Source organism: Drosophila pseudoobscura, chromosome X, assembly GCF_009870125.1.
Source record: "Drosophila pseudoobscura strain MV-25-SWS-2005 chromosome X, UCI_Dpse_MV25, whole genome shotgun sequence".
In the NCBI taxonomy this organism is placed as follows: Eukaryota; Metazoa; Arthropoda; class Insecta; order Diptera; family Drosophilidae; genus Drosophila; species Drosophila pseudoobscura.
In genome coordinates this window covers 4,773,219-4,790,338 of record NC_046683.1, presented here as the reverse complement: position 1 = coordinate 4,790,338, position 17,120 = coordinate 4,773,219, and the positions used below count along the sequence as shown (strand labels likewise).

Below are 17,120 nucleotides of genomic sequence, written 5' to 3'. Positions count from 1 at the left end.
GAATGATATGCCAGTTGCCTCGGACAATGGACCACCTGACTGCTCTGCCCTCTGCCCTGTGCCCTCTGTCCTCTGTCCTCTGTCCTCTGTCCACTGTCCTCTTTCGTCTGTCCTCTGCACTGTGCACTGTACACTGTGCCCTTTGCCACCGCCCGGCACAGCCCCGACATTCCTCCATTGCTATCCACCCGCAGCACACGCATAGAATGATTTGTCAACAAAAACCGAAAACGAGTGACAACGGAAACAAAAAGAGCAGAAAAAGCCCGTAAAATAAAAAACGAAAAAAGGACGCAAAAAAAGATTCGCCGGAAAGGTAAGGAAGTCCCATTGAAAAGTCCGTGCTTTTGTGGCCGGAATGGCGACTATGACAGGGACAGAGACAGGGACAGAGACAGGGACAGAGACAGAGACAGAGACAGGGATAAAGATGTGAATGAGGATGTGGCTGTAGATGAGGACGGGTACGGGTACGGGTACGGGGATGGGGATGGGGATGAGAGCTGGTACTATTTGTCAGTGCTCCATCTATCCACAGACATGTGTACTCGATGCCCATAGATGTCAGCCAGATGGACTCTTTCTGTACGAGTACGAGTATATATATCGTTGATCGGATCACCGGCGACAGCTGGGCTGACTTTTGTGGCGGTGTATCCATTACTAATGACGGCTGTGACTGATTTGCCCTCACTCGAACTCACTCGGATGCTGTATCTACGGCTCTGCTCTCCGGTGTGACAAAGTTGTTTGCCATTGATTAGAGAGTGTGACTTGACTTGAATAGTAGTTCCTTGACTCTATCTCTGCCAAGTCGAGACTGTGAATGGAAATTGATTTGCATGTGATTGGAACTTGACTAAATGGCTGTGACTAGAATCGATCGATTCAGTAAATAAAACCTATTCTATATCGTTTGCCAGACTTCAAATGAGGACAAGCTTTGCACTTAATGGAATACATTATTCCAGTGCCAACTGTACCGTACCGTAACATTGTACCATATCCTTTTCCAAGATGAATTTGGTAATGACGCCGTCACCACATCTGCTCTCTTTCAAGGACCATCCTTTTGTCAGCTTGCATGCAAACGTGCAGGAGGTACATCTGTTGCTCCCTCTCTCTTTTCTCTCTGAGAGTCGCGAGAGAGACTGTTGAAAAAGTGGATGGTCCTCAGCACAGCGGACGACGTCACCTCATCACCAAATTCATAGTGATCCAAGCTGCTCTCGCGCTCTATCTCTCACGATCCCAAATGATTTTCGGGTCCCGCTCGTTGTGTGTGTAAGCAAAGAGTATAGACAACAGAACAGTGCATAAAGAAAGACCCGAAAGAGAGGGAATCCACCGCCTGATATACTTTCATCATGATCCAAGCTGCTCTTGCACTCTATCTCTCCCGATTGAAGACTGCATTTGGTCTTCCCGGGAATCGTCGCACATCTTGAGTCCTATATCCTATATGAGTCTTGGAATGTCACAGTGATTGTGATTAATCCTTCGAAGGGGAGTGCGATGAGGTGACTCAGCAGTGATTCAGTTGTGAATACAGTGACTCTAGTCTGAAGAAACAGATGATTAGCTGGGACTATGTCTCTGCCAGTGACAGTGATCCAGAATCGAATCGAATTAAAGCCATGGCCACAAATTGTCGGTGCATCTGTCCACGGCAGTGGTACTCGTATCAGAGTAACGGGGGAATTTCTCTCTCTTCTTTAAATTAAAGTGGAACTCCCACGTTCTCCCACTGGATTGTTCCAATTTCCAACAGTCATTCCCCTTATCCGCCGCCCCACGCCCGTTCCGACAGTCCATTGATAAGAGAAGGCAAAGAAAAACAGGGCATACTTATGTGGGCGGGGGCCAAGTTATTAAAATCAACAGCCATAAATTAGCATATTTTATGTTTGTCTAAATATGAGCATCCCACTCGAGGCAGCCCTATAGACCCCACCCGGGTCCCGGAATCCGGGGACCAGCGACCGGGGACCGGGGACCGGGGCCCAGACCCAAAAGCTGAGCGAATGTGTGAAGTTTCGGCCTGTCGCATGTCCGAGGATGTCCTGCGATGTCCTTTCTGGGGAATGCAGGCCCTGCCAGACCCGAAAACGAGACTTCAGTCGAATCCAGAGCAGAGAAGAGCAGAGCAGGACAGAGACTGGACACCGAATACGAGTGCTATAAGCACATAAATCAGGACAAAGCAAAGACAAGAGTTGCACCACCATCCCCATCCGCCCCACCCTCCCTCTCTCATCTGACCAGCAGCACCCACAAGGGAAATGGTAATGTGGGGAGCAAAAGGGGGAGACTGGAGAGTAAATGGGGGACTCTGCCAATGGACAAACAAGTGAGAATTTTACATTTTCCTAGCCAAAAAAGAATTTATGCAAAACAAATGTCAACAATGAGGAGAGGAGCTGCAGAAAGGGGGGCTGAGGCTGAGGCTGAGGCTGGGGAATGGGGCTGCAACTGCATCTTTGTGCTTATTCGAAATCACTTGCAAATAGCATTGTCGATAATCCCCAAAAACATAAAATACAACATATAATATATCTCGAATGTTATTTTGGTATTCTAGGCGATGGCAATGCTGGAAGATTTCTGCAAATTGTACATCAATATAAATATTGTTTTGTCTTTTGCAATCCCTTGGGCCACCATTCGATACTTTGATATACAGCCAGCTAATCCTTCTCGAGCCATGAGCAAAAACAGCAATCGATTCTTGAAAACAGATTCAATTTGCACTTGGACTTTCAAAAACCGGCTTAAAACTTTATATATCGATACATCCCTGGCTGGAAATGCATCCCAAATCACCCACGCCCCACAGCAGGAGAGTCCAGTCGAGAGTCGACAGTCCCACCCCAAGCCGCGCACTTTGCGGGTCCACAATGCGACATTATCTGTTTTAATTGCATAATAAAGCACTTTTAATTAGGTTTTTATATAAGACCCAGCGACCCAGGCACGGCCACACCCACGCCCACGCCCACGCCCATGTCAGCGGCCACGCCCCTGCCGCCTAACAACCGCAAAAGTCGTAAAGTGTGAGATGTGCATGAGAACAGTGGCGTTCGTGGAGGAGGAGGAGGAGGAGGAGGAGGAGGCGGAGGAGTGCCGCAGATGTGTTCAGATGGAATTCGGTTATACCAGATCAGCGGGAAGAGGGGGTGGGGGGGTGTGGGTGTGGGGGGGGGAAACGAGACGCGCCAAACATAAAACAGAATCTCATTTAACAAGAAAGAAAGACTCGCCTCAGGGGCCGAATCTCTTTATACCCTTTCAGATCTATCGCATACACTCATCGTATCCCATCGTGGGTTCCAAAAACCCACAAAAAACTTTCGTATAATAAAATATGCAATCCAATAGAGTGGATTTCAGTTGCAGATCTACGATTTTGTAGCTACTTCCTGGGTTTTACGAATGGGGGAAAATTGTAAGGAACAGATGATATTTATTTGTGCGACCCTCTGCAAGGGTATAAAAAACATCTCGTGAAAGAGGGTACGGTACCAGAAAGGCGAGAAAGGGGTAAGGGGGTGATGATGATAATGGGGTGAGGAGGGGGGGAGGGGCGGATGAGGCGGGTGACAAAAACTTTGGCTGTCTATAAGCTGCCCATACACACACACACACACACACACGCACAAGCAGCAGAAAAAGAGCGAAAAACAAAAAGGAAAGGAAAGGAAAGGAAAGAGTTCAGAGAGCGGGTGAAAAAGTGTAAAACTTAATCCAAGTCCAGCGAAGCTGCAGGCACGCAATGTTAACTTTGGCTTAGGGATGGCCTCAGCAGAATGCAGGGGGTGGGGCGAGGGGAGGGGCATCGCAAAAGTGTGTGTGTGTGTGTGAGCATATAAACGACCTTCAGCCTTCAGCAACGGAAGCAGCGGGAGCTCTGGCGCTGTGTTTGTGCTTCAATTATGCCAAAAATGCGCACTGACACGTAAAAATAATGCATACTTGAAGGCGCGCCACCAAACCGCACACTACGACACACACACACGAACACAGAGAGAGAGGGAGAGAGAGAGAGAGGCGACAGAGTTGACAATGCCCGTGGAGAGGCTTGCCAGATGAACGGACGAACGGACGGCTGAGCAACCATGGCAATGCATATAACATTTTAATTTCCTGCTTATTAGCCGGGCCACGCCCGCAAAAGGCAAACTAAAGCAGGGCCCCGTTACCACACCTCGTCTCACCTTACCACATCACACCACAGCATACCAGCACACCATTACCCACTCACACTCCCACTCCCACTGCCACTCCCACTGCCACTCCCACTGCCACCACACACGCAAACAACGAACGCCCGCAGCAACCGCAACCACACAGTACGGGGTTAAAGGAAGTCCAGGGGAAGACCTGCAGGAAGACCCAGAAATGCAAAAGTTTCGACTCGCCGATTACCATTACCGCCCACCCAGCTCTGAAACTGAGATTCTTGTGGGGGTCGGGGGAGGCTACATAACTAATATGCATATCCCTAAGCTCTTTGTCAACCGAACCATTAAAGAAACTATAATTTACTAGAAAGAAGAGCATTCAGCTCCACCTTCAGTGGAGGGAGGGAGCGACGCGGTGGTTACGATTGTCATTCCATCAAAATGCTCGCCCAAAACGGATTGAATCCCAAAATTTTGGTTTTTTCTCTCGCTCACTCTCCATATGATTTTCCGGTAGAGAGAACAAGAAAACGGCACTAAATTCTGGGTTATTCTTTAAGACTCGAAAGCTGACGCTGAATGAATGAATTCAAGAGGATTCGATGGAGTTTTAAGAGCCTTCAACAAAGAAAGTCGGCATTCCGATGACTGCATTTTGGTTTTTGATTAAAAAGGACAAGAAACTTGGTTCAAGAATAGTATAAAGTTTTCACACACAAAAGCTCGTGTGTATTTTGCAACCCATTATTGCGTCATAAACTATCCATAATTGTAGTTACATGCATATGTATATTGATAAAGAACCATGTTAATCCGAAAAAGTGCAGTTCCTGATGGAAAACAAAAGGAAAAAAAGCCTCCCGCACCCGTGCACAGAAATCTCACAGCTTGCAGCATATGGAACACCCTACTGTAAGGGATTATACATAAGTACACCTTGGAACTGCCGTGGAGAGGGGGCAGTGCACGGCACGGCAGGGGAAAAGCATAATGAAAGCAGACGAAAATGGCGTATTTATGCAAGGTGCGGTTTTCCTAGAGAAAATTCTCACAAAAAGTTGCCCAATTTGTTTCAGTGGCGTTTTGTGCGGGGGCCACAAAGGAAGCTGTGAGAGTGAGAGAGCCGGAGTGCTTCACCTCGTATTACTACACTTTGCGGCAGAGCTTAATCTGAAAAGTAAAGTAAAATAAAGCAAAAGTAGAGCATTTAAAGCAGAGGAAATGGCACTGGCACTGGCAGCGGCAGCGGCTTAAAGCAGCGGCAGAGCACAGGCACAGGCAGCGGCAGCGGCTTAAGGCAGCGGCAGCGGCATGGCAACAGAGTTGCCAGCGAAACGAATCTACCCCGTGACCCAAGCGACTAACGGTATATGCGAAGATGCAATGGCAAAGATACAAGAGGCTGACAGAGCGAACGCTCTATATATGTATGTATGTACACATGTCTGTGGTGTGTGTGTGTGGTGTGTGTGTGTGTGTTTGTGCACGGTCATGTGCACATGTGTGTGTGTGGGATGCGTTTTGTTTGTCATGAGCGCGGTTGGCATCTAGCCTACTACCCCACCCCACCCCGCCCCATCCCAGCCAGTTTTTCATTACACTCTCTGTCCAATGCAGCAAACGAAATTTTTTTGGATGCGCCTCACCGCGCCGCGCATTGCTTCTTGCCAAAAGGCGGCTCGGCTTTTTCTACTTTACCCACACATACACACGCACACAATGCACACACGATATAAATCACCAGCACACACACACACACATACACACACGCAGTCTGTCAGTGTCGTCGTGGCTAGAGCGGTTGAGTAAGTGGAACGGGAGAGCAGGAGAGGAACCGAAATGTGCTGAGCAAGTCGCAAGTCTTGGCCCCCACTCGTCTACGGCTCTGTCGACTCTGGATAAGACTAACTGCCGCTGCCTGCTGGCTCTACCGCTCCCCCGCCCCGCCGTTCCTTTGCGGTGAATTTACCCCTATAGCCACTCCGCCCCCTCCCCCCCTCCCGAGGCTCAAACTGGCATTGAAAATGTTGATAATTGAATTTACACGTGAATGATCACAATCTGGAAGCCTTTACTAGGTTCTATCCCCCCCGTCGCAGCCCCTGCGCATAGCACCCACCCCCGTCCAACACACACACCAGCGGACCAGAGCCTGGAGAGGAGAGGAGAGGGAAAGGAGAATCAGATTGCATCAGTGCAATTTGGCAGAGGCCAAAGCGAAAAGCCAGAGCCAAAAGCAGCCAAACCATGTCCTGCACCGCCGCCACAGGCCCAAGTAATTATGATCGTAAATTGATTAAGCAACGAGGAGCAGCCAGCCAAAGAGAGAGAGAGAGAGTAGCACAGCCAAAAGAGGTACAGAGCGCATAACGAACGAACAACGGGGTTAATGGAATTACAGTTATGTAAGCGCTGTCCTCTTGTTCTCGCTCTCCCACAGCCGCCACTGCCGCTGCACTGCCGCTGAAAGAGCTTTGCATATGTATATGTACGTGGATCAGCTTAATGACCAGACCCAAAGAGAGAGAGAGAGAGTTAAAATGTGTACAAGACAAAGGAAAATTCAAGACGTCATACGGTACGAGCTTCGCTCCTCAATTAAATTCCTGCCTATCTTCCTGCCCCCAATCTGTTCCCGAATACGGTTCCTGCAAAAACAGAACTGGGTCATTCCAGCAACTGAATACCCCGAAAAACAATCAATTAGAAAGGGCGAAATAATCACACGCCACTGCTCTGATCACAGCCATCAATCAGACAGAGATAGCCATGCCAGTGTGCATGTGTAAGTGTGCGAATGCCGATACGATCCGTTATGCGGCAGCAAACTTGACGGAGCGGAGCGGTGCGGAATGCTCATTTCATATCAAATTAATTTGCCTAAAATGTAGAACACAAATCTCGACTGCAGCACGGACAACAACAAGGACAACAACAGGAACAGGAAGAAGAATGAGAAGGAGAAGTAGCGGCAGTGCCAGGAAATGATGAAGAGGAATGTAATGAAGGAGCTGTAACAACAACAACAACAGCCGCAGCAGCGGCACTAAAAGAAGACATGTGAGATTGATGACACAATCAAACAGGTATGAGGGAGAGAATCACATTCATAAAAGCAGGCAAGAGTTGAGTGTGCAAGCGAGAGGGCGAGAGAGCCGCGATGCAGTTGTTATGCGGCGCGGTGGAGTGTAGTAGTGCGGGGCACAGGGCCTTGCCAAATGGAAAATGGATTTCACTATTAATTTCGCTGACGACGACGACTAGGACGAGGCCGACGACAAGGACGGAGAGCACGTTGACGACATCAAAAGCGAAGCATCCGACTTGACAGCCAGGATGCAGATGCAGATGAGGACGCTGCTGTTGCCGTTGCTCCTGCTTCTGGTCTACTATGTCTGCAATGCGCCGGACCCGCTTCCTAACCATGTCAGCTATGCTCATAGCCCATGCCCGGGCCTTGCTTTCCCCTCTCCATTTCTTTCCTTTCCATTCCTTGCCTTTCGCTTTTATGGCGCGCGGCCCACAGCCAGCGCATCGCAGAGCAGCGCAGCGCAGCGCAGCACAGGCACACCTATTTTCAAAAGGGATTTCCAGCTTTTGCGGTAAAATGAAACAAAACACACAAAAAAAGAGAGAGAGAAAAAAAAGAAAACTAACGGCAACTTGGCTCTTTGTTATTTGGGCGTTTTGCAAGTTTTATTTTTATTTTTTCTTTTTTTGTTGGTTCTTTTGGGTTTGTCGTCGTCGTCATACAAAATAAATGGAATATCTTCGTGCCATGCTCCGCCTCTATCCCCCTCATCTAGAACCAGCTTCTCTGGCTCTGTCGCCCATCCACATCCAGGGTTTCACTTCCACTTCCACTTCCACTGCTTCTTCGCCTTCCTCTTCTATCCGTCATGCCATAGTTGGCGCCGTGAGCTTTTTATACCCTATTCTTTTGGGTAATACCTAATATAACGCAACCCAAGAAAGCATCTCCAATTTCTTGTATTATAAGAACATTTATGTATGTACAGTGCGCACATGTCATTTTTAGTCAAGGGATACCCCCGTGGTTGACCAATAAGCAACTCTGGAATTAAGCAAATGTTTTTTGACTTCACCATTTGCAGTTTATTGTTTCTCTGTGTGACTCAAGGAAATCAGATCTTGTAATTTATATAGATTCCATTGGAACTACTGATCGTCGGACAAGCATTTGAACGGAAAGCCGCTTTTAACAATAATAGAAAATCCTGCAAGGGTATCTACAGTCTCGACCCACGAAGCTGGTATTCTTTTCTTGTCTTGCTATTTTTGTAAAGCGAATGAAGAGGGGAAAAAAGGAAAATTGCAACTTATGCAAAATATTTGCACCAGGGGGTTTCGCCGCAGAAGATGCCTTTGCGGACCGGCCCGGAGCGTGAATGGCGGCCCGGCCATGCACATGCATAAATAATCTATGACACGGGGGACAAATTGAAATTAACATAATAAGCAAACAATGGACAAATCATTTTTTGTTCTCGTGTTTCGGCTCTTTTACATTTTAATGCGGTGCCAAAACTTGTATAATTGGATCTCAGCCCTGGCGGGACTTCTTGCGCACCTGATAGCGGGCCAAGGCCGCCTCGAAGACCTCGCCTACGGTCCGCTTGCGCCAGATGAGAGTACGGTCGACGGTTGGCTTGGTTACGGTGGGGATGGGCAGGTTCTTCAAATCAGTATCCTGCCCATCGTCATCCTTTGATTTGTATTTGGGATCTGCAGTAGCTTCATTACTGGTATCATCGGGTTTTTCTGCTGGCTCCATTTTCTTTTTCTGCTTCTCCTTCTTCTTGGCATGGTCTGGACTCTTGGACTGCTCCGACTTATTTCCCTGATCCTGGTCCCGGTCCCGGTCCTGTTCCTGGTCCAGCTTCTTAGTCTGCTTTTGCTTCTTGGCCTGTGCCAGCTTCATATTCTTTTCCTTCTCATCCTCCACCTCATCTTCGCTGGAATCATCAATGCTGAAGTCAGAGTCCGCATCTATGTTGTTGTTCAAGTGCGCCTGGGAGTTGGTTGCACTACCTGGCTTGTCTTCAGTCGGATCTGGAGCTGAGATCGGCTTGGCAGGAGACGCTGCTGGAGGCTGCTGCTGCTCTTCATCCTCAGAGGCACGGCGTTTTCTGTAGCTGCGGTGCTTTGGCACCTCCGCTTTGATGGGCTTGTAGGCCACTTCCTCAGTGGATGGTGCTGTCTTGGGCTTGACCATCGTATCTGCGGTGCCCAGTTTTTGCTCGTACAGATGTCTGTAGAAGCCGTCTAGGTCCTTTTGCTTGGTCACATCTCCAATGGCCTCGAGGTATTCGGCCCGCTGTTCTTTTTCTTGAAGCTCGCGCACGTACTCAAGCCTTTTGCGATACGCTGCTGTCACATAGGTGTCCTTGTCTTTGTACATTTCGCCCTCAGCCTCGCGGTCCTTCTGTACTTGCCGCTCGACACGCAGCTCCTTCTCTAGCTTCCGGCGCTCGGCGTGCTCCATGAGACGGTTGATGTACTTGGCCTTGCGGGGCTCCTTACTTTTGGTCAGCTTGGCCTCGTCCCGTTTGTTCTCCATTTCGTCATAGAGCTCGTCGTACTGGAATATGGTGGGATCCTCGGCCAGGGCCTTCTCCTGCATGCGGCGTGCCACCCGGCGCTCCATTACACTGGGCCCTCCGGTTACGCTAGCTTTCGGGCGTATTTGTGGGGCATTACTGGCGCTGTCGTCCGACTCGCTGCTCTCGTCGAATACGGACGGTTTGATGGCCGGCTTGGCCGGCCTGGCAGCCTCCTTCTTTTGCTGCCCCGGGATTATTAGGCCATACCTGAGATCATCATTCACCCATTAATAGTTATTTTATAAATATATTTCAAGCAATACTCACGGCTTTGACATTTCGTATTGTTTTTTGTTTTTTAAGAACAATGTTTATATTTTTGCAGTGTGACCGCAAGTTGTTGCGCCCCAAACGCCAATTTTTTTGTGGTTTTGCGGTTCGTTTTGCAGCACTGGCAGCAGTAGCAACTCTGAGTGCTTCAAAGCAACTCTGGCAGCTGTCAAATGTCAGATGCAGCGGGCTCGACTTCCTCTTTCTCTTTTCCGATACGTTCGCGGTCGTGTAAATTTGTGTTTGCAAATCAATCCTAGGTAATCGTCGCTTAATTTAATAGATTTGTTGAAATAAAGCCAAAAAATGGCTAGCCAAATGTACCCACTATGGTTTACACCATAGATTTAGTGCGAGCGCGATGCAAAATATGTGAAAAGTGTTATTCTTTTTATATTTTTTTATTGTGGGCCGAAATTTATGGCAGTACTTGTTGGCCGAGAGTGGTTAAACCGAACACTGTCCGCTTGGGGCAATGTATAAACAAGACATTGTCCATCAATGAATCTAAATAACATTTATGGTTTTTTTGCCAATTTTTTTCTGTGTGGCGGCGTTTTTTGGCTGTGGTTCCTGCCCGGAGAGGGAGATGTCAGCTGTGTGTGCGGCTGCTGTTGTTGCTGGTGGTTGTGTGGTTGGGCTGGCGCTGTATAGGGCTTTGAGCCGCCGCAGTGGGCTTGAGATGAGAATCATCCGAAGCAGTGTCTGGGGGCATTTGCAAGCCGGCAAATGGATGGTGCCCCTGCCCTGCCCCCAAAGCCTGTCCTGTCGGGTAGCTGTTGTTGTTTACACTATGTAACACCGATGCCCAGGCAGAGGAACGCACACAACCACAAGCAGGCATACGCACACATACACACAGGCAATGGCGGCCGCCCTGGAGTTGTTCTTTTTCATGTATTTTGCACGTGCTAGCTTTTCTACCGTTTATTTTGTTGTTGTTCTGCGAGAGCCGTGAACTAATTTGTACTCTCGTTTTCACATTTTGCAGCCATGGTGCGTATGAACGTATTGGCCGATGCCCTTAAATGCATCAACAACGCCGAGAAGCGTGGCAAGCGCCAGGTGCTGCTGCGTCCCTGCTCCAAGGTGATCATCAAGTTCCTGACTGTGATGATGAAGCACGGCTATATCGGCGAGTTCGAGATTGTCGATGACCATCGGTCTGGCAAGATCGTGGTGAACCTCACCGGACGCCTCAACAAATGTGGCGTCATCTCGCCACGGTTCGATGTGCCCATCAACGACATTGAGAAGTGGACCAACAATCTGCTGCCCTCCCGTCAGTTCGGCTACGTCGTTTTGACCACCTCGGGCGGTATCATGGATCACGAGGAGGCCAGGAGAAAACATTTGGGAGGCAAGATCCTCGGCTTCTTCTTCTAAGCGAAGGAACCGGCGTCGTCTACAACCTAATGCTAAAGCGTATGTGTGGGAGTTGATATGTAGAATGTTGTTTTATTTCACACGAGCCTAGGGCCGAGGAGGATTTCATTCAAGCATAAAGTAGTTGCAACAAAACTGAATGTTCACAGAGTTAACGCGAAATAAAATGATTTGATACATATTAATATTAATCAAGATTTTTTTATGTAATTGTACATGTAACATGTAAGCCGAAAAGATGAATGAAAATAATAGTAAATCAATCTGACAACGTGAAACCAACCCAAGCATCTCTGTGTATAATTGGAGTGGCGCCAGTAACGGAAGCCAAGAGCCGGTGCCAAGTGGATCAGTGTAAAACGCATAGCATGCACCAGTAAGACCTCGAAGAAGCTGTTCTTTATTTATGATTCACTGTAGGCACTCCTTACAGAATCGTGCCAAATGAATAGCATCGTATCCTGTACGGTTATATTATTGACATGGCTCAGGAACGGACAACCGTTTTTGGATCAGAAACCAAGGGAGACGATGCGCACACGCACTGTGTAGGTGGGTCCAGGAAGCCAATGCCCTGGCTGCAGCCGGATTCGTGCAAACATCAAAACGGAGACCCCTGAGGGGTCGTATTAGGCCTTCTTTGCATTTGACTTTAGAGTCTCTCTAAAGAGCGCAAAAAACGAGATACAGTCTATCTGCAGTTACGAGTATCTATTAGATACGCGCTCGCTGCTTAATTCCAAGAATTAGAACAACTGCACAATTTTGAATGTAAACATATTGGCGGGAAACAATTCTCGCAGAAAATAAAACAGCAAACGGTCACACTATACTATGTGTTGTACACCGATAATTGCTGATGGCATTAATCGAACATGGATCAGCTGTTCATTGGCCCTGCCAACCGATTCCAGTTTTGCAGTTGTCCCGCCAAATTGCAGTTGGATTTCAAAATAATCATTTTATGAGCAATCTTACGTAAACGAAACCTAAACAAATCAATTTTCACTCAATATCTGTTCCTTTACCTGCTTAAAAGTTCTGCTCGTACGAAATTGCTCTTGTATAAGAAGCAAAGCAATTTTCCACAACAATTTTATTATATATAGAATTCTGATTGTGTGCAATCAATTAGACGGAAAATCCTGATTAGATTTAAATTAATAATGACAATCAATCGGAATTGCAACGAACACATTTCCGACGATTATCTATCCTGATAATTATAGGTTCTTTCAAACACCCGCACCCCCCAAATGATGAGTCCAGAAATTGTTTCAATTTAATTGCAGTATACATACAAATATTTGTATCTACTCATCAGCTATGGCCGGAAAAATTAACTACCGACCTATGCGTTGCGTGCGGGGTCGGTCCCAGCACAAACATAATTGATGAGCAGCCAATCTGTCGATATCTACAGCAGGGCGGACCAACAATGGCAGTAGCGCCCACGTCCACCCCACACCAGCCCACTCATATCTGGCCATCCATCGCGGCTATTAAAAGGTCATAAGCAGCTGCAGAATTATTCATTTCACATATGATTACCGCATGCCAATACTAGTACAAGTATGACTGCGTCCATTTGAATTATGTACATATCTACGAGTACGAGTATTGGCCATATTTTTTTTCCACACGACCCAACCTTTGCGGCAAGGCTGAAAATGGCTGAAATGGTTGCTCAGCACACCAGCAACAGCCCACACCAGACATACCGATTATCATTTGATTCTTGCTTTATCAGTCTATAAAATAATCAAGTAGCACGACAGACAGCACACTACTCGTATATGAATTATATACTACACGTATGTATGTATATGTATGGTATGTACTTTCCGGTTGCGATTGGGTATTTCAATGTCATTTGATTTCAAGTCAGTGCGAGGAGTCCTGCTTTCCATTAGAGTAAATGCGTTTTTCCACGTTCAACGAAATAGGTCCGTTGGTGCCAGAGCGTTTGTACAATCAAGACAGTTGAAAGTCATGCGGGCCCAACGCCCTCAATTTGGCTCAGACGGAGATTATTCCACTTCTTTTTTTGTTTGTGTTTCTGTGTTCAGAAAATGTTTCTTTCCAGTAAACGGTTTGGCTCTCACAGCTTTCTGGGCAGTGATTTAGCAAAATCGAAACAGCATTTGTAATTTTTTTCCTTTTTTCAGCTGTCGAGACGCTTATGAATATGAATAGCGTTAGTTTTTTCTGCGATAGTTGGCTAACATGCTCAGGTAACAACAAAATGGGAAGGGGAATACGCGGGACGCCGAAGCTGAGATGCTCTTGTCTTTGTCTTTGCCCAAGCTCCAGAACAAAGGTGCTTCACAGTTGCATTTGACTGCGACAGTTCTCTATTCTCTCTATCGATATACATAATACAGATGTTATTCTTGTATTTGTCTAGAAGACCGTTTTGTTTTTGTTGCTGCCATAGGAACTATGCATCTGCAAGGGTATCCAAAGCAAGCCATTGCTTCTTTTGGTTTATTTTATTGTGTAGTAGTAAAACAGTTGCTAACATGCGAACGAACATTTTTCTCGCCTGACAACTGATAAGCGCCAACGCAATGAAATAGTAAGTATACTCTTTCCGTATAGATACAGTTAGAACGCTGCGATCGCACCATTTGAAAGGGTTCGTTCTGTTCTGTTTTCTGGTAGCTTCGATCGGCGACACAGTAACAGCGTTGAAGCTTTTTCCACGATTCGCAGCAGCTGGCTGAACGCATGTACATATGTATGTGTGTGCATATACATATGTATGTATGGACAACGCATTTGTGTAAACTAGTTTGGCCAAAGAGTAACCGAGACAGACAGACTGAGGGGCAGATCGTGTGATGCGCTGCGCCACACGTAATGGGTGGACCCTAGGAAAAGCGGGAGGGCTTGACACGGAGCGGATCGCAAGCACAACATCTCACTCCATCCATCACTTTCGCACACACAGAAAGAGCCCCGCCGAGACCTGCTTAATATGCAAGACATCCACGTCACCTCTCGCTTGCACTTAACATTGAAAAAAAAAACGGGAATCCAAAACGGGAATACTATGGCGAAAGGGGAAGTGCAGCGTAACCCACTGCTGGCACTGTGTCATAGTCATCCATCAGCTGCTGGCGCTGCAACTGCGGCTGCTCTGTGGACTGGTGACGTTGGGTTCCGGCATTCTCGGCATATTAATACTCCGTATAATCGCCGGCTGCTATTTCGCAATCGGCTCGGTCTATGTCTGGGACCTGCGATAAAAGCCCCGCAGGCAGATAAGCAGGGCGAAAGTCCGTCCGTCTGTTGGCCGGAACGGGCCCGGACCTCCCCCTGATAAAGACCCACGTGTGCATCTTAGTATTCAATACAGTTTTATTGAGGCGAAATTACAAAATAAGAGCAAACTCAAATAAATCACTTTCCGCTTAGGTAATGTTTGTGTGTTTGGTGTGTTGGTGTTGTGTGCAATGCAGAGGGAGAAAGAACAAATTATTTCACAGTTTCTGTTCACAAATCATAATAATATGCATGTACTCGTATATAGATGACAAACTAGCTCTAGGGTTATGGTTTATTATATGTATATTTAGGGTGTTCATATGTGTGCGTGTCTGTGCAATGCGATTCGAATCGTCCTGGACTCGCCAGAGGCACAGCACCGCACAGTCACAGCCCCACAGATGATTAGCTTCTTAGGAGGTGGTGGAAAAGTACTCCTTGGACTTGGTGGGGTCGGCCACCATGGTCTTCTGGCCGGGCTTCCAGTTGGCTGGGCACACCTCGCCGTACTTGTCCGTATACTGGAAGGCCTGGACGAGGCGCAGAGTCTCCTCAACGCTGCGGCCAACGGGAAGATCGTTGATGGTGATTTGGCGCAAGTTCTGCTTGTCATCAATGATGAAGAGGCCACGGAAGGGAATGCCGGTCTCCTCATCCAGAACACCATAGTCGCGGGCCACCTTCATCGACTTATCGGCCAGCAGCGGAATGTCCATGCTGCCCAGACCGCCCTGCTTACGGGCGGTGTTGATCCACGCCAGATGGGTGAACTGGCTGTCCGTGGAGCAACCAATCACCTCGCAGTTGATTTTGCGGAACTCGGCAGCACTCTCCGAGAAGGCAATGATCTCCGTGGGGCACACAAAGGTGAAGTCCAGTGGATAGAAGAACAGCACCAGGTACTTTCCCTTGTAGTCGCTCAGTTTGATGTCCTTGAACACGCCATTGACCACGGCGGTGCCGGCGAACTCGGGTGCGGATTTCTGCAGTTGGGGCATCTGATGGGGAAAGAGAAAGGGTTTTATATAATAAGTAAAAGCTAAGCTCAAAGTCACAAGATGGCGGGTGTTTAGCCGTCGTGCGGCGGTCCGAGCTAGACAGGGCACCTATTTATGTATGGATGTATGCATGTAATTGTAATGGAGGTGGCCGAATACTTGTACCAATTGAACTTTGGGCACGTTTTAGTGCGGATGTAGGGGTTTTAATTACAGAAATCGGAAAAATTCGCCGCATTTTGCGCATATTTTAACCCTATTTCGTGTTCTTTTTTGATTAAATTTGTCTATAGCCGGCACACACTACGAGTGTATGTGTGCGAGTGTGTGGTGTGGTGTGTGCGTGCCTGTGTGAGGCTGCGTCTGCCCAGTGTGTGCGTGTAGTGGTGCTCTTGAGCGAGGGACGTGCCAATAAAGCACAATGTGAAAGAAAATGACTACGAATGTTCGGTGCTCAACAAAACTTGTGAAATAATCTGCGACTCAACATCATCATCGCAATCATAACTATCAGCACACACAGCAACAACAGACAACTACGGTAATGGTAATCATGATTGGTCTTACACTCCACAGTAATTTCTCTTTGACTTTGCCTAGTATTTGCGAAATATTCATTGTCGGACACTCACTTTAACCTGTTGGATATAGTATGTATGTAATTGCTTGACTTCCGCTTTGGGGTCTCGGTCTCGGGTCGATCTCAGATGTGGTCGAAAATAACCAGAGAAAAAGCACAACCTTCCGGCACGGTAACGAAATCGCGAATGGAGGAAGATTTAGATATGGTATACAGTATACGGTTAATGCAGTGCTGCCATTTTAGCTTATTTAAAGCTAGATTTGCTTAGGAGGCTGCGGTTTCTTTTTACTTTGCTGAGCACTCGGCCATAGCATAATGAAGACGAAAATATCATGTCATTACTTTAAATAAAAATTTAAAAAAAAAGTTTATCAACAAAATTAAAGTATCCATTAATTTGATGTGTTTTAATGGTAAGCTTATTTTTAAGCTTTTTCCTTTTTTTTAATTTTTAGCTTATTCTAGCTTATTTTTTCCTCAATCTAGATTATGGAGACTCTCAAAATCTGCCAGCACCTCCCTCTCGCTCTTTGCGCCAAATGTGTGCTTCAGGCGCTGCTCACTATCGATAAATGCGCGTTTAAGAAAATTACCAGATTATGTTGGGATCTACTTACTTACTTACTTATTAAAAGTTAAATCACTAGCACGGGCAACTAGTAGGCAAAAAGAATTCGGACATGGACTTCAGGGCCGCAAAGACCAGGATTATTCATCCTGAAAACATCGAAACCTTCGATTTATTTTGCATGTCATATTTATATTAGGTAGCGACAGCTCGGCGAGCTTTTGCGGGACATCATATCTC

General features: G+C 47.1%; 3 protein-coding genes and 2 long non-coding RNA genes across 5 annotated transcripts; 3 read left to right on the top strand and 2 right to left on the bottom strand.

Moving 5' to 3' along the window:
• Nucleotides 1-6,696: 6,696 nt before the first annotated feature.
• On the top strand, nt 6,697-7,255 carry LOC117185156 (uncharacterized). The gene is made up of 2 exons (XR_004470711.1): nt 6,697-6,966; nt 7,073-7,255. It is a non-coding gene; the product is annotated as an uncharacterized lncRNA (long non-coding RNA).
• Nucleotides 7,256-8,262: 1,007 nt separating this feature from the next.
• Nucleotides 8,263-10,208, bottom strand: LOC6902154 (nuclear speckle splicing regulatory protein 1). The gene is made up of 2 exons (XM_002133649.3): nt 10,073-10,208; nt 8,263-10,012 (listed from the first exon to the last, which is right to left on the bottom strand). Exons 1-2 carry the CDS (start codon nt 10,081-10,083, stop codon nt 8,746-8,748), a joined length of 1,278 nt encoding a protein of 425 aa, XP_002133685.2. The 5' UTR covers nt 10,084-10,208; the 3' UTR covers nt 8,263-8,745.
• Nucleotides 10,209-10,233: 25 nt separating this feature from the next.
• RpS15Aa (Ribosomal protein S15Aa) lies at nt 10,234-11,652 on the top strand. Its single transcript, XM_001355496.4, has 2 exons — nt 10,234-10,335; nt 11,067-11,652. Exon 2 carries the CDS (start codon nt 11,069-11,071, stop codon nt 11,459-11,461), a length of 393 nt encoding a protein of 130 aa, XP_001355532.1. The 5' UTR covers nt 10,234-10,335; nt 11,067-11,068; the 3' UTR covers nt 11,462-11,652.
• Nucleotides 11,653-13,313: 1,661 nt separating this feature from the next.
• On the top strand, nt 13,314-13,859 carry LOC117185155 (uncharacterized). Its single transcript, XR_004470710.1, has 2 exons — nt 13,314-13,407; nt 13,630-13,859. It is a non-coding gene; the product is annotated as an uncharacterized lncRNA (long non-coding RNA).
• Nucleotides 13,860-14,804: 945 nt separating this feature from the next.
• Nucleotides 14,805-16,515, bottom strand: Prx2 (Peroxiredoxin 2). Its single transcript, XM_001355497.4, has 2 exons — nt 16,362-16,515; nt 14,805-15,729 (listed from the first exon to the last, which is right to left on the bottom strand). The coding sequence occupies exon 2, from the start codon at nt 15,727-15,729 to the stop codon at nt 15,145-15,147; it is 585 nt and encodes a 194-aa protein (XP_001355533.3). The 5' UTR covers nt 16,362-16,515; the 3' UTR covers nt 14,805-15,144.
• Between the last annotated feature and the right edge of the window lie 605 nt (nt 16,516-17,120).